Source organism: Candidozyma duobushaemuli, assembly GCF_002926085.2.
Source record: "Candidozyma duobushaemuli strain B09383 chromosome Unknown B_B09383, whole genome shotgun sequence".
Taxonomy (NCBI): domain Eukaryota; kingdom Fungi; phylum Ascomycota; class Pichiomycetes; order Serinales; family Metschnikowiaceae; genus Candidozyma; species Candidozyma duobushaemuli.
The window spans coordinates 1,126,435-1,140,015 of NW_020289895.1; the positions used below are offsets into that span (position 1 = coordinate 1,126,435).

Consider the following 13,581-nt stretch of genomic DNA (forward strand, 5'->3'; position numbering starts at 1 on the left):
ATCTCCATCGCATCTCGCTTGGAGTACCCCTCTACCCCTCAGGCATCAATGAAACGGTGATCTTCAATATTCCATCTGAAAATAAATTGATCATCATCTTTCACCATTGGGCGTATTCTCTAGCAAAAGTTCTTGATTATAGAGAGAGTCGCATATGAAGGTGCGTCCACTCAGAGCGAGCCTGTTGTAAGCGAGTCGCTTACTTAAGGGTCTTTATGAAGTTGTCAAGATTGTACTCATCCTCATACTGCGATTCGTCCCAGAGTTGAGTAAGTTCACCAACAGCTTCGGATGGAATTCCTCCACCAATCAAGTCATCCGGAACCTTCTTGTCCTTCTTGTCGTCACCGTTCTCAATCTTCGTAGCCTGCTCGTCAACGTCGAACAAATCCAACAACTGGTTCGTGTCCATCAGCGACAAACCAGCATTTTGCTGATTCACAATGGTAGAAGCGATGTTCATCTTGAATTTCTGCAAACCCATGATCTTCTCCTCTAAGGTTGCTTTAGTGATCAATCTGTACACATTCACAACTTTCTTCTGTCCAAGACGATGGGCACGGTCCATTGCTTGAAGATCATTCATAGGGTTCCAATCGTGCTCGACAAAAATAACAGTATCCGCACCGGTCAAGTTGAGACCCAAACCACCAACCTTGGTAGTCAAAAGCAAAACATCGATCGAGGGATCCTCATTAAATTTCCTGACAATCTTCTGTCTCTCTCTGGGATCAGTACGGCCATCAAGTCTCATGTAGGTTACAGAGGGCATGTGCTTCTTGAACAACTCCTCTTCAACAATGTCGACCATATCCTTAAGTTGACAGAAGATCAAAGCTCTGTGTTCAGAAATGACGCCCTCCGAAGAAACGAGCTGTTGCTGTTGTTGTATTTGCTTCTGCTTGCTCTTGCCTTTGGAGTTAAGGTATTCACTGTCGCCAGTTCCAATTCCACACTCGAGCAACAAATTCTTCAATGACTTCAACTTAGGTGCATGTTCAATGCTCTTGAGATCAGATTTTTTACTTGCCAAATAGCTCGCAACTTCAGCCGCCTGTGGATGATTAGGAGTGATCACTAAAGCAGGGTGATTGCACAACTTTCTCATATACTGCAACGCCTGGAAGATATGTGTCTTAGGTGGTTCGGTCGTAGGTTCCATAGGCTCGTCCTCCTTGGTCACCTCGTCCTTAACGACAGACTTCTGCTTCTTGGCGAACTCCTTGTAGAGTTTCTTTTGCAAGTCCGAAAGCTCACAGTAATAATCTTGAATAATCTTGGGCGGCAAGTCAGACAACACCTCTTCCTTCAAACGACGAAGCATGAAGGGGAGAACTTGCCTGTGGAGAGATTCGAGAGCCAAAGCTCCAGCCTCTTGCTCCTTCGAAGAAGTCTTGCTGTTTCGGCTGGCGGCGATAGGCTTGGCAAACTTCTCGATAAACACCTTCTCGACGCCCAAGAAACCAGGCATCAAGAAATCAAATAAAGACCACAATTCCAAGACGTTATTCTGGATCGGAGTTCCAGACAAAATAAGTCTATGCTCGGCATTGATTCTCTTCACGGATCTAGTCAACTTAGAAGAAGAGTTCTTGATGATGTGACCTTCGTCCAACACACAATAATTGTAGGAGTGACCCGAAATCACATCGATATCGTTACGACAAACATCGTAGGAAGTCACAACAATATCTGCGTCTGGAATCTTCGCCCGAAGATTGGCTCTCACGGATGGACCACCAGCATACACGACAACATTCATGAACTCGGCATATTGATTCATTTCCTGTTCCCAATGACCTGTCAAGGATGGGGGACACACGATCAACGATGGCAATCTTCTGAACTCTTCCGCTTGTGTCTCCTTGAACTTCTCAGCTCTCATATGATGATCAGAGGCAATTATGCAAATTGTCTGCAATGTCTTACCCAAGCCCATATCATCACACAAAATGCCATGCAAATGGTATTTGTTCAAGAACGCAAGCCAATTGACACCCTCCTGCTGATACTTACGCAAAGTTGCTTTAATAGCGACAGGAAGTTCGAATGGCTTGATCTTGGTGGGGTCCATCATTTGCAGGATAAATTCTCTTTCTCTGTCCCTGCCTTCTAAAAGGTCCTGTGGCATGTCTGGAGGGTCGGGAATACCAGCTTCCAATGGCACAAGCTTGATGATGGATGCAAATGTTGTACTGGCTAAGATTCTCACGTCATGGTCTGCATCACTCATTCTACCTAGAACAGGTACAATAAGGAACACAATGTATGGGAGGATGTCGGCTCCCATAGCATTTGAAACATGGTAAATGGCTTCAGTAGCACCTTGACGCTCACGGAAATTACCAGCATTGTTGAGCATGGGTATGATGTTACGGACCAAGAACGGAAACGCTTTCGCTGGCATGACCGAACAAATGGTAGCAAAACATTTGGCCGAGGAATAACGGAAGACACTCAACTCGTACTTCAATCCAGCAAGCAACCTGGGCATCTGATCTGCGATCTCGGGATAGAGTGACGAGCTCAATTTCGGAAGAACAGCTCTCAAGACACCCAATGCATCGACTATGCTCTGTCCCAAAGAATTGTCCTTTGACATCTCGTCCGCACTTGTTGTTTCCATAGAGCCAAGAGTACCAAAGAGAATCTCTTTAAATTTAGGAAGCTCATTGAAGATGTTCTCCTTGTAGATTTCGATAATCTCATCCAAGGCGAGCAAAGCACCGTTTCTCTTAATTCTAGCCTCATGAACAGCCTTCTCGTGCGCCGCAATATCAGCCGGATCTGTCTTGGCTTCTTCTTTCCGCAAAGAAAGTATGGCGTCTTTGAAAGATGAATTGTGAACAAACTCCGGAACTTCAGAAGTGTCAACACAAAGGAAGGAACAGAGATTTTTCAAAATCTTGTCAGCGGCTCCAACCTTCTTGATCTTCTTGAGCTCATCAATCAAAGCGGCAATTGAAATCGCGGATCTCTTTTGCAACAACTCAGTCTCCTCTTGTTTGGCACTGTCCATGAGGGATCTGATAATTGGATTGAGTTTCTTCAGAACACCAGTGAGTGCAAGAATGGCAGCTGCGTAAGCCGCATTGATGCTTGTCGTTCTTTGGCTCAAAGCAAGCTTGGCCTCACCCAAAGCGACTCTTATACGGTGCTTAGAATCTTCTAGGGCCAGGTTTGCCAGAATTTTGTATGAAGATGACAAAGCCTTAACAAGTTTTGGATAAGTCTCATCAAGTAACTTTTCAGCACTCTCAATCCCAAATGCACCTGGACCGGAACCGTTCTCGCCTTGCACAACGACAGGTAACTGTGGAACCTTGCTCTGTGAAAGTTTTCCGCTCGTGACAAAGACATCAAAGAGCTGAAGACACGAAGTTCGCACGCTTTTAAGTTTGGGGACTAGCTCGCGGAAGAATGGTACCTTCTCTGGAGTTGTGAGTGCCTCCAAAAATGTTGCAGAGAATTTCTCAGCAGTCTCTGTTAGAAGAGGCTTGTCATTCTTCTTGGAAGCGTTAGCGAACTCTTCTACCACAATCGCAGTGAAAAGACGTGGTGTGGCATGAGGCGAGGTGGTGTATATCAAGAGACTTTTGAAAGTCCTCTTGAGAACATCTTCATCTTCAAGAAGCGATATGGTTGAGCCGAGAGCTTTTGCAAGTGCGGTTCTAGTTGCAATGAAGGTGTCAAAGCCAACAAACATGACATCACCGTTATGGACTGGCGCATCGATGTTGATTTTGAGTTCATCAGATGTCGGAGTGAGTGTTTTCGTCTTCTCCTCAGTCTTTCTCTTACGGCCTCTCTTCGCTGGTTGAGGTGTTATTTCACCATTTGTAGGAGGTTCAAAAATGTCTGATTCTGAAGGAGAGTCACGGCGAGGTAATGGCTCAAAGGTTGCACCGGAGGGCTTTATAATGAGGCCTGTGTTGAGATGATAATTATGTCTGGCAATGCCAATGGGAGTCATGAGTAAAGCCATGATTGAATGCAAGTATGGGGCGATGTAAGTGTCAACCTTCTCGAGGTAAGAGTTATTAGGGATCTCGTGCAACATTCTGTAGTAAACTTGCTCCGAGAGCTTCAATACCTCCGAGTTCTGCTCCACGAGAAGATTCTGTAAAATCAAACGCATGGACTTAGAAGTGATCCAAAGCTTTGTGGATTGGTCCTCGATCGACAAGAACTCCAAAAGTGTTGTGAGTGTAGCTTTTCTAACGTTTGTGATTGAGTGTCTGAGGAAGGGGAAGAGTTTGGGTAGCAAGTTGTCGAATGAGTTTTCTGGATTTGCAGCCGCTTCGGATTGCATGATTTCGATAACTTCTTTGTGCGTGCAAAGCTTTGATAAAAGGTCCATAACCGAACCTATGGATGCAGACAAATCGTCCTCGAAGTTGGAAAGACAATCCCATACAACATCAAGTAGCGACTTAATCACGTCGGTGCCCTGCTTGACGAATTCAGCCGCGATTGGCGCAAGGGTCAACGCAGCTACAGATTGCACGTCATCTTCGCTTTCCTTAAGACAATGCAAAACCATGGATACTACCAGGTCTAATAATTCAGGCAGACGAAGAAGCACGTCGGTTCTGACACTCACAAAGTAACGAACACCGAGCATACCACCATGCTTAGCCTCCCAGAATTTCCTAGAATCCGGACCTAGACTGTCTTGGAACACGAGCGATTTGAGGCAGTGGAAAGTTTCCACAATGGATCTGTCATCTAGATGAAGCAACAAGGCTGCAAGTGTCTGTGCACCTGACTCTCTAACGGGAGCAACAACGGTGTCATTCACGAAATCGGCGAACCTATCGAGTGCAAAAAGCGTACAGAGTCTCACAGAAAGGTCTTCCAATGTAGCAGCATTGTTGGCGTCATTCTCAGCTCTCGATTTGCGCATGACTCGACCAGCACCTTTACCATGAACTCTAACAAGCTCACGAAGACCTAGGGCGGAACCATGTCTCACTTCCCACTTCTCGTCGAATAAGTCGTGTAGAAGCAATTCATAAACACCCTGGAATTGCCAAACAAGGCCAACAACCTTTGCATGCTGAGATAAAAGTGGTGATAGCTCTGGAGCTTTGCTCTCCATCACCAACTTGGAACCGCCCTGCTGGGAAGTCAAATCATATTGTGGGGAATCTTCGGTTTTGACATTACCGTCAACTTCGCCATGTTCAACGAGCTTGCGGGAAATGGATGACTGGGACAAGTCCACCGGAGCGTTCTTGTTGATGCTAGATTTGGCATTGGCCTTGGCTCTGCGCTTTTGCATAGCTTTGAGACGGGCACTGGCGGCAGCAGATTTGCCGCCTTCTGGTGGGGAGGGGAAGACTGTGTCAGGTTATTCACTTCCTCTTTGACTTCTGTCTTGATGCTGGGCGAGGAAACAACCGACCCTCTGGGGCTGTCATTTTCCTCTTCTTTGACTAACGTCTTGTGTTGCTTGAGTTTTTGGAGTAGTGTCTCATCATTCTTGCCAACAGCTGGCTTTTTAGGTTCGAACTCGGCGCCGCCGGATGCGAGAAGCTTCTTGCCTGACTTTAGAAGCTCGTGCAAGTTCCAGGACTCGAATTTGACCAAAGTCAGCAAGTTTTCGTCTAGTTTCTTCAATTCCTCGTCCTGCTCAAGCTTCACCTTTGGCTCAGAGCTTCGCGTGGCGTTGTTGGCGTCCTCGATGTGCTGCAATTGCTTTTCCTTCTCAATGGCCTCTTCTGAGTTGGGGTCCCACAATGGCGCATGGGCAACGATACCACCAAAGGCCTTGGCGGCAGCAATTCTAGTTTCCCATTTTTCAGCTTTCAAGAATGGGTACACCCGCCCCAATAAGCTGATGATCTCCTCTGGATGGCCCTTGGCCAAGTCTGATAGCTGGTCTGCAGCGGTGTTACGGATGTACGGCGTGGAGCCTGTTTCCAAGAGCACCACGAGACGATCCAAACGGGACATCTTTTATGGAATTTTATATGTATCTGTAGTTGTTTTGATATGGCAATGCCGTAGAGCCGCCGATGGTGTTTGGACTGGTGTACGGGTGTCTGACGGGTTTGAATGGCCTCAAGTGGATGTTTTTCTGGCGGCGCGGGCCCTTTTATACATCTGCCTTGCGCGCCAAGCGAGTCCCACTGCTTGACAGGCGCGCTGGGTCCCCAACAGCACCACAGCGTGTTGGCCAGGTGCAAAAAATAGAAGAATTCAAATAAGGCGGATATGCGTTTCTTATATAGTGGTGGAAGGCACGGTGCACGGGTTTGTATAAACTTGAAGGTGTGTCAAAAGAAACTCAGTTATTTATGGCTGCAAAGGCAGATGCGATTCACACGCAGCCTGCGGGCACCAGATCCACACGGCAAGGTGAATGAAAAAAGTGAACGGAATTCAGATGTTCTATTTTTCACTTTTGATGGCTTTTTTTGCTCTTTTTGTAAAAATGATGAAAATCAGTTTTGTGTTTTTGGGGTAGGTGGTACGGCTGGAGTCCTGTGAACCAGAGATGTCTAGCCCATAGTTGCAGATCGCCATGGAGAAAAGCCAAAACGTCAATTACCTACTTCTGAAGATGAAAGCGAGATTGTGTTTTCAAGAACTTCAATAGATTTCGATCATCGCTAACAAGTAGCATGCATCTTGCCTTGAGCAATTCTCACCATGTGTTGCAGCCATTCTGTGTTCCTCATTTAGCAACAACCATACTACCGGATACACCAAACAACAATAGCATCGGACAGAAAACACAAAACCTAGTTGAACAGACCTACTTGAACAAATACCACATCGAACAACCTCTTGATATAACGGTCCACCTACTGCCAACCATCCACCTGACTCCCCTCCACCACCTGACTCCACCTCCACCACCTTCACTACACCGCTGTTCCTTTTGTCTTCGTATTCACATTGCAATTACCTCTAGGCAAACTTCTTCTCCTTCGACGCCTTCAACTCCTGCCTCTTGGCCTTCACGTCGTCCTCAGTAGCATTGTACGACACCTGGTTGGCCTGGTTCATAGGGTTCTCAGGCGACTTCTGGAACTCCTTGAAGATCAAATGCTTCATCTGCTGCTGACGCAACCCTGGGTTCTCTTTCTTCACCTCAGGCAAACGGCGCTCCTCGTAAGCGGCATAAGCTGCCTTGACTCTTCTCTCAGGGTGTCTTTCGATATCCTTAGCAGCCACACCGCCGTCCCTTCCGGTCAATGACAACGCCTCCAAGGCACTGTCGATGCCAGAAGCACTGAGCTCGGGCTTGTCGCTGTTGAAATCAAGGAAATCGTCGATCTTGCCTGTTCTTCTGGCTGCAACTTTAGCAGCACCTCTCTGCTTGTCCTTCTGGCCCTTGGCAGGAAGAGCTGATTCTTCAGCAGCCAAAAGGGCATCACGTTCAGCCTTCTTACGAGCAGCTTCTTCCTTTTTGAACTGGGCATCCTCCTTCTTCTTGTTGCCCTTCTTGGAACCTTCGTCCCACTTGGAGGCCTCTTCGGCCTCGGCAGCTTCAAAAGCAGCCTGCTTTTTCTTGTTGGCGGCTTCGGCTTTTTTGGCGTTACCCGCCGCCTTCTTGGAATTCTCGCCTCCTTTCTTGGCCATGATGAAGATGTGGTTACTTTGATCGAGAAAGTTCGGAGCGATCTGTGTCGGTATGCCTCACGTGAGCCTCCGAACCGGACATCCACAGCCTTCGAGGTGTGGACCGATATTTTGGTTGTTTTGAGGGAATGGGGGGAAAGTTGAAATGAATGGAAGAGAATTAGAAAAATTGGTTATGTTGAATGGTGTGGGTAGGGTGGTTCGGTGGTAGCATTCTTGAGCCTTTTCGCAGCCACCTAGGTGAAGAATCCTGATGAACATGTGATGAAGCACTGAAACTTATGAGGTATTTATTTTTATTTTGATTCATACAGTGGGATTCACTCAATTAAGGTGGTCTAAGATCGCTTTCAAAGCATATGATATGAGTATCAAAGAGCATGGTGTGTCTGTTGAGATTGCGTTCACTGAACTAGCCTTACCAGTGCTAATCAGCAGACTGATTTCCATACTTTCGAGATGAGTTGACATGACTTTAGATTCGACCTTAAAATAATACGTACTTCTTGAGATTCATGGCGAGATTATGACTTTCATCCTTAATTTGTATGAAAATCAAGTAGATCAATCCAGCATCTTCGATTAAGCTTTCATGAAAATCTTCAGCTGAATTTTTTTTGCTGAAGACGTTGATTGAATGTCGCTTCGGGATCGGTGTCTCACTCACCTACTCCTCAGCTTTAAAAGCTATAAACCGAAATTATATAGTAAAAACCCTTCTCTCAGGTTACCAGATACCAAAGTGGCTATGACTTCTGAAATGCAAATCACCGGAATCTATATTCGACTTGATCAACAGTTTTGCTTCACCCCAAAAGACTACAGTCTACATTCGATTTGTTTTTTTAACATAGGCTCTTGAAGAACTAAATAAATAGCAATGGATCGCTCCATTCTCAAGATGTCTTTTTTTTTTGTTTTTTTGTTTTAGGTTTATGTTATGCAAAGTCCCAAGCGCTATAGTACAACTGGCCAAAGCCAGACTCAACTTTTTTGTTTGTCGTGATCATCGTAAGCGAACAGGGAACCGGAAAAAAAGAGCCAATGTGTAACTTTTTACTCCGATTTCTGTTTCTTGGCGGCTGGCTCAGCGTCAGCTTCAGCAGCCTCCAATTCAGGCACAGCCTTGCCGTTGGTGCCGTTAGATGGCTTCAACTGAGGCGTGCCCAACTCGTTGTGGAAGTCCTTGATGATGGAGTCCACATCGTCGATGTTCAACTGTCTCACGTCACCCAACAACTTGATCTTGTGAGTAACCTCCTTACACTGGTCGTCGGTGAGGTTCAAGTTCAACTGGTCCACTCTCAGCTTGATGGCGTTCCAACCGGTCAAGCGGTTAGCAAAGTGGATGTACCTCGTGAGACCAAAGTCGGATGGGTTCAAAATCTCGTACGTCGAAGGGTTGGCAAGAATGGCCTTGGCGTGGATACCGGCCTTGTGGGTGAAAGCACAGAAACCAGTGATTGGGTTGTTGAAAGGAATGTTCACCTGGACAGCGTCAGCAACAAGGTTCTCCAAGTCTCTGAGCTTGTGCAACTTGTACTTTCCAAGAACGTAATCTCTGTCGGCGGTGATCATACGAGCCATAAGGGCACCGAGCGGCGTAATACCGTTTCTCTCACCGATACCCAAAACAGAGACATCGATCAACTTGGCACCGGCCTCCAAGGCGGTGTAGGCGTTGGCAATGGCACAGCCGGTGTCGTTGTGGAAGTGGCACTCAATGTCACAAGAAACAACAGACTTCAACGTCTTGACAAGCTCGTAAACCTGTCTAGGGTTGGCACAGCCCACAGTGTCGGCAATACCAACTCTGTTGACACCGATCTTGTCGACGGTCTTGTAGATGTTCAAAAGGTCCACAATGTCGGATCTGAAGGAGTCCTCAGAAGAGAATCTGATCTCGATGCCCTTGGACTTGACAAACTCAATCACCTCAATGGCACTCTGAGCAATGTAGTTCATGTCCTTACCGTGAGAGTACTGTCTCAAGAACTGGGAGGTGCCGATAACAACATCAACACCGTCCACACCAGTCTCCACAGCGACTCTGGCATCGTCCATATGACAACGAATGTGGGTCAAAATCTTGGACTTCAAGCCCAACTTGCAAATAGCCTCACAGTCCCTTCTGGACTGCTCGGAAGCGACAGGCGAGGTCAACTCGATGTAGTCGACACCAAAGTCATCAAGAGCCTTGGCGATTTCAATCTTCTTTTCCGTGGTGAAAAAGGCATTGGCAAACTGCTCACCTTCACGCAAGGTGGATTCAATCACCTCGAACTTGTTCACGTTGGAGAGGTAGTCGTGAGGATTGGGGCCGTAAGGATTGGGCATAGACATGGTAAAAAGTTGGAGGAAATATGGAGAGAAAAAAAAAGTGAGGAACTTTTGTAGTTTATATAGGGTGAAAAATTTGTACGACATTTTGCTTTTTTTTTCTGTGCATGGTTGATTAGCCGTCGCCGCGGCTTAACTATGGGGAACTGAGTAATAGATAATGCGGTGGGTGGGGCCTGTGTGCAGGTCTGGAGCTGATAGTGCCGTTGCGTGAAGAATGAGTCAGCAAGGGGTCTAGGTTTTTTTCCCAATACGCGAGGAAAATGTACGATGAGGCCTGAATATTCAATATTAGGCTTATTTAAATTGATTTTAATTGATACATTTTTAAAATTTCCGGATCATGGTGCTTTTAAAGAAGTGCCTTTTCTATGAGTCATTGCGATAGCACATGGAGAGAAGGCAGTTCCGCGCGCCCGCTGGGTTTTGGTAGCGGCACGACTTTTCACCTTGAACATGGTAATCTATGGAGATGATGAGTCAAGAGGTGGTGAAAAGTCAATTTACTTAAAGCCATAACAATTATTTGGCTGCTTTAAATTAACTCGAAATATTTCTCATCAATAAAGCCATTCAATTTACTTTGGTGGTGCTTTCAATACAGCTATCTGTATACTAAGTGCGGTGTAGATGTATGCACTAATTCATGAGACAGAGCATATAGCCATATCAATGTCAGTTTTTGTCAATTGAACCAGTAAAAAAGCATGAGACTAACATTTAGAAAATCTTCTTATCATAAACATGTATTTATTAACAACAATGGAAAACGCCATGATTCTAGCTTGGATGGTGGTCTTCGTGAAGTTGAAGGATTCCGTAAGATCACGTGACAGATGACTACTACGAGCAACTCATTGGCCGCAGGCTCATCGGCCCGCGATGTAGGCTCGTTTCTGTGACTCACCAAAAATGCCATGACGTCTACGCGCTAGAAAGCTTAGTGATTCCGCCAGTTCTGGCGCTAATATACACGGAACGGTAAGTAAAAGTCCGGAGGCCTAGTGGCACCCGTACACCGGACATTTCGCCAATGTCGTAAAGCGCTCGTCTAGGACGCCTGAAAGTTGCACAGATCGATGCAAACCAGATCGATCTCCGGAGTCAGTTCTGCGGGAAAGCTTCGGTAAAGATGGCACTGGCATACTTCAATAAATGTTAAAGTAGTTGCCATAAAAAAGACGGAAACTCTCAATGCTAGATCTGACTTACTCAGAATTCGTTCCTTGCAGAGAAAAAAAAGTCGTAAACAAGACCTTAGTTGGTTTCTTTGACAACCATCTTGACGAAGCGATAAATCTCGGACTTCAATCTGAGAAGCTCGATGTTCTTGATGGCTAGCTTGCCGTTCAAGCGCTTCACAACCGTCTTAACGATGGTGTTGATCTCAGAATTAGCCAAGCCCGTGACACCACTCCAATTCTTACCAATTCTCTCTCTGGCTAGCGTCAACTTAAAACAGCCGACAATAAGCTTCTTGAGGCCGAATCCCATCTCTGTGTAATTGAGAAAGTTGTTCGACTGATTCAAGTACCGCAAAAGGTAGATGATGTCCATGTATCTGAACAAGTAAATAATACCCTTCATAAATAGCGGCAAAGTGAGTTGTAAGCGGCTTGTGAGGATTAGGAGAAATGTGTCCAAGGGCATCTCTGTTGGGTCGATCTTTCGAGCCGACTCGGGTGGGAACGAGTTGGTGATTTTCATCGCCACATACTTGACGGCAATTTTCATAAGTTGGGACCTTTCCGAGCGAAACTGAGCTTCGGATATTGTCAGCTTAGATTCTTCCTTCTCGGGTTCCTTTGTTTCTGGTTCGGGCTCAGGAATAGCTTCTTCTTTAAGCGACCGCTTCACCACCTCGGCAGCAGCCAGTGCTGGAGGCAGTTTGGCAGTAGGCCTAGGAAACTGGGTGGCATCCTTAGAAGAGTGGTGGCTTTCAGCCTCAGAGTCCTCCTCTTCATCATCAGACACTAAGGAAGGCACGTCAATAAAGTCCATAAGGCGGATTTCCTCGACCTTCTCATTGCTCTCCTCCTTTGTCTCGGCCATAGAAGTGGTGACAGAGGCACTAGGTGTGGGGAGCTGGTATTGAGGTCTGGAAGCACGAAGAAACGCCTCAGTGAAAGATTCGGTGGCGTTGGATGAGGCACCCTCTGGAGGCGCCATGTCGGGCAGAGGGCCCGAACCGGATTTCCGGTGCAAACGAGGCAGGTGGGACGGCACTTTGGAGTAGGTGTTTTCAGAAATGGTGACCATTGAAAACATACAAAATCGGGGGATTCGATGGTGGCACAGATTCGTTCAATGAATATTGGCCACGATGGTCGAGTATCAGTTACTAGTGGGAGTCAGTTGGGTTGAAACACGCGGAGCAAGCCTAGATCTCTGTTGAACTTTCGAAATATCTTGCTTTTGTTGAAAAGGGTAGATAGCTCGTGGCAGGTTTAATAATGCATGGTGGGGAGCTGTTGAATAAAACTTGGGGGAATGATAAGGATAATTAAAAAAAGTCGTCGATTTTCTAAACCTTGATGGTGCGGCTGGGGCGTGTTACCAACTAAAGAAGAAGATGGTAGATGAGTTTTCAGGGAGGATCTCGGTAGTAGTTTCACCGCGCTGATGAGTCAGTGGCTCGATCACGTGATCGTTTACGATTCTTCCATTTTCTCCACGGCCTGGGATCGTAGAGACAAGAAAATTATATCAGCGAGATGCTGAGGATCCATAGAAACTGTTTGTATTCTTAATAGTTGTATGTGATGTCTCTGTGGCGCGATCGTCACAGCCCTGACCGGCCGTGTCTCGGATTGACTCATTCGCACTCACTGTGGCCTACCGGAATCTCCCGATTGGGTGCAAATGAGAGACCAGTGTGGCGGTACACCCCGAGATCTATAGCATTATTCGAAGGTGGTCTAAGTCATTTTTTACTAAGAGGAAGACAAATTTTCAGAAAATAACTAAATGATCCCTAATTATAAATGCCACTGTGGCTCATAACGAATGTAAGGTTGCGGTGAGACGATTAGAATTGGTGCATGAGAGAATACTTACGACTTTGTGACCACAGTATATGAGGTGCTTGTGAAGAAGTTTTGATATTGCATACTTTTTTAAAGTTTTGTCGCATTTATGTATGGAGCATGACTCTTAAGGTCGCTCTTCGTAGAACAATCGAACAGGGAATATACCAACAAGAGACCAGGTTCGTTCACTGATGACGGCATCTCAAATGCTTCTCGTTTCAGTCAATTGAGGATTTACCGGTGGCGCACGCTGATGATCTCCATCATCGGTACTTATGAACGGCTATAACGTGCAAAGCTAGTCTTCAAATATAATGCTATATCTTTCTGGCGTCCAATTCAAGAATCATGGCGGCAGTAGCTTCAGCTCAAATTCCAAAATCCATGACTTTAGCCACCCATATTGTGGACAATCTGAGTTCTAGTGACACTTTTCAAGACCAGACGACCAAAGAAGAAGGTGCAAAATGAGGGTGAGCAAAATCGCTTGATGCAAGGGAAAGCCCCAAATGCCGTGTTTTCAAATTCAGAACATCTGAAAACTTTTTGAATTACTTCATTCGATAATTCCAAAAAAAAATCTGCCTTTTTAGAGACATGGAGGACAGGCAGATGAGAC

At 46.0% G+C, this 13,581-nt stretch overlaps 4 protein-coding genes across 4 annotated transcripts; all 4 read right to left on the bottom strand. All coding sequences in view use genetic code 12, as the record gives it.

Annotated features, from left to right (window-relative positions):
* Positions 1 to 199: 199 nt before the first annotated feature.
* On the bottom strand, positions 200 to 5,958 carry CXQ87_001978 (DNA-binding ATPase; the record flags this gene model as incomplete). The annotated part of the gene is made up of 2 exons (XM_025480500.1): positions 200 to 5,300; positions 5,345 to 5,958. The coding sequence occupies 2 exons, from the start codon at positions 5,956 to 5,958 to the stop codon at positions 200 to 202; spliced, it is 5,715 nt and encodes a 1,904-aa protein (XP_025334800.1).
* A 960-nt stretch (positions 5,959 to 6,918) lies between these two features.
* On the bottom strand, positions 6,919 to 7,593 carry CXQ87_001979 (uncharacterized protein; the record flags this gene model as incomplete). The annotated part of the gene is made up of 1 exon (XM_025480501.1): positions 6,919 to 7,593. The coding sequence occupies one exon, from the start codon at positions 7,591 to 7,593 to the stop codon at positions 6,919 to 6,921; it is 675 nt and encodes a 224-aa protein (XP_025334801.1).
* A 1,056-nt stretch (positions 7,594 to 8,649) lies between these two features.
* LYS22 (Lys22p) lies at positions 8,650 to 9,936 on the bottom strand (the record flags this gene model as incomplete). Its single annotated transcript, XM_025480502.1, has 1 exon — positions 8,650 to 9,936. One exon carries the CDS (start codon positions 9,934 to 9,936, stop codon positions 8,650 to 8,652), a length of 1,287 nt encoding a protein of 428 aa, XP_025334802.1.
* A 1,254-nt stretch (positions 9,937 to 11,190) lies between these two features.
* CXQ87_001981 (uncharacterized protein) lies at positions 11,191 to 12,192 on the bottom strand (the record flags this gene model as incomplete). The annotated part of the gene is made up of 1 exon (XM_025480503.1): positions 11,191 to 12,192. The coding sequence occupies one exon, from the start codon at positions 12,190 to 12,192 to the stop codon at positions 11,191 to 11,193; it is 1,002 nt and encodes a 333-aa protein (XP_025334803.1).
* Between the last annotated feature and the right edge of the window lie 1,389 nt (positions 12,193 to 13,581).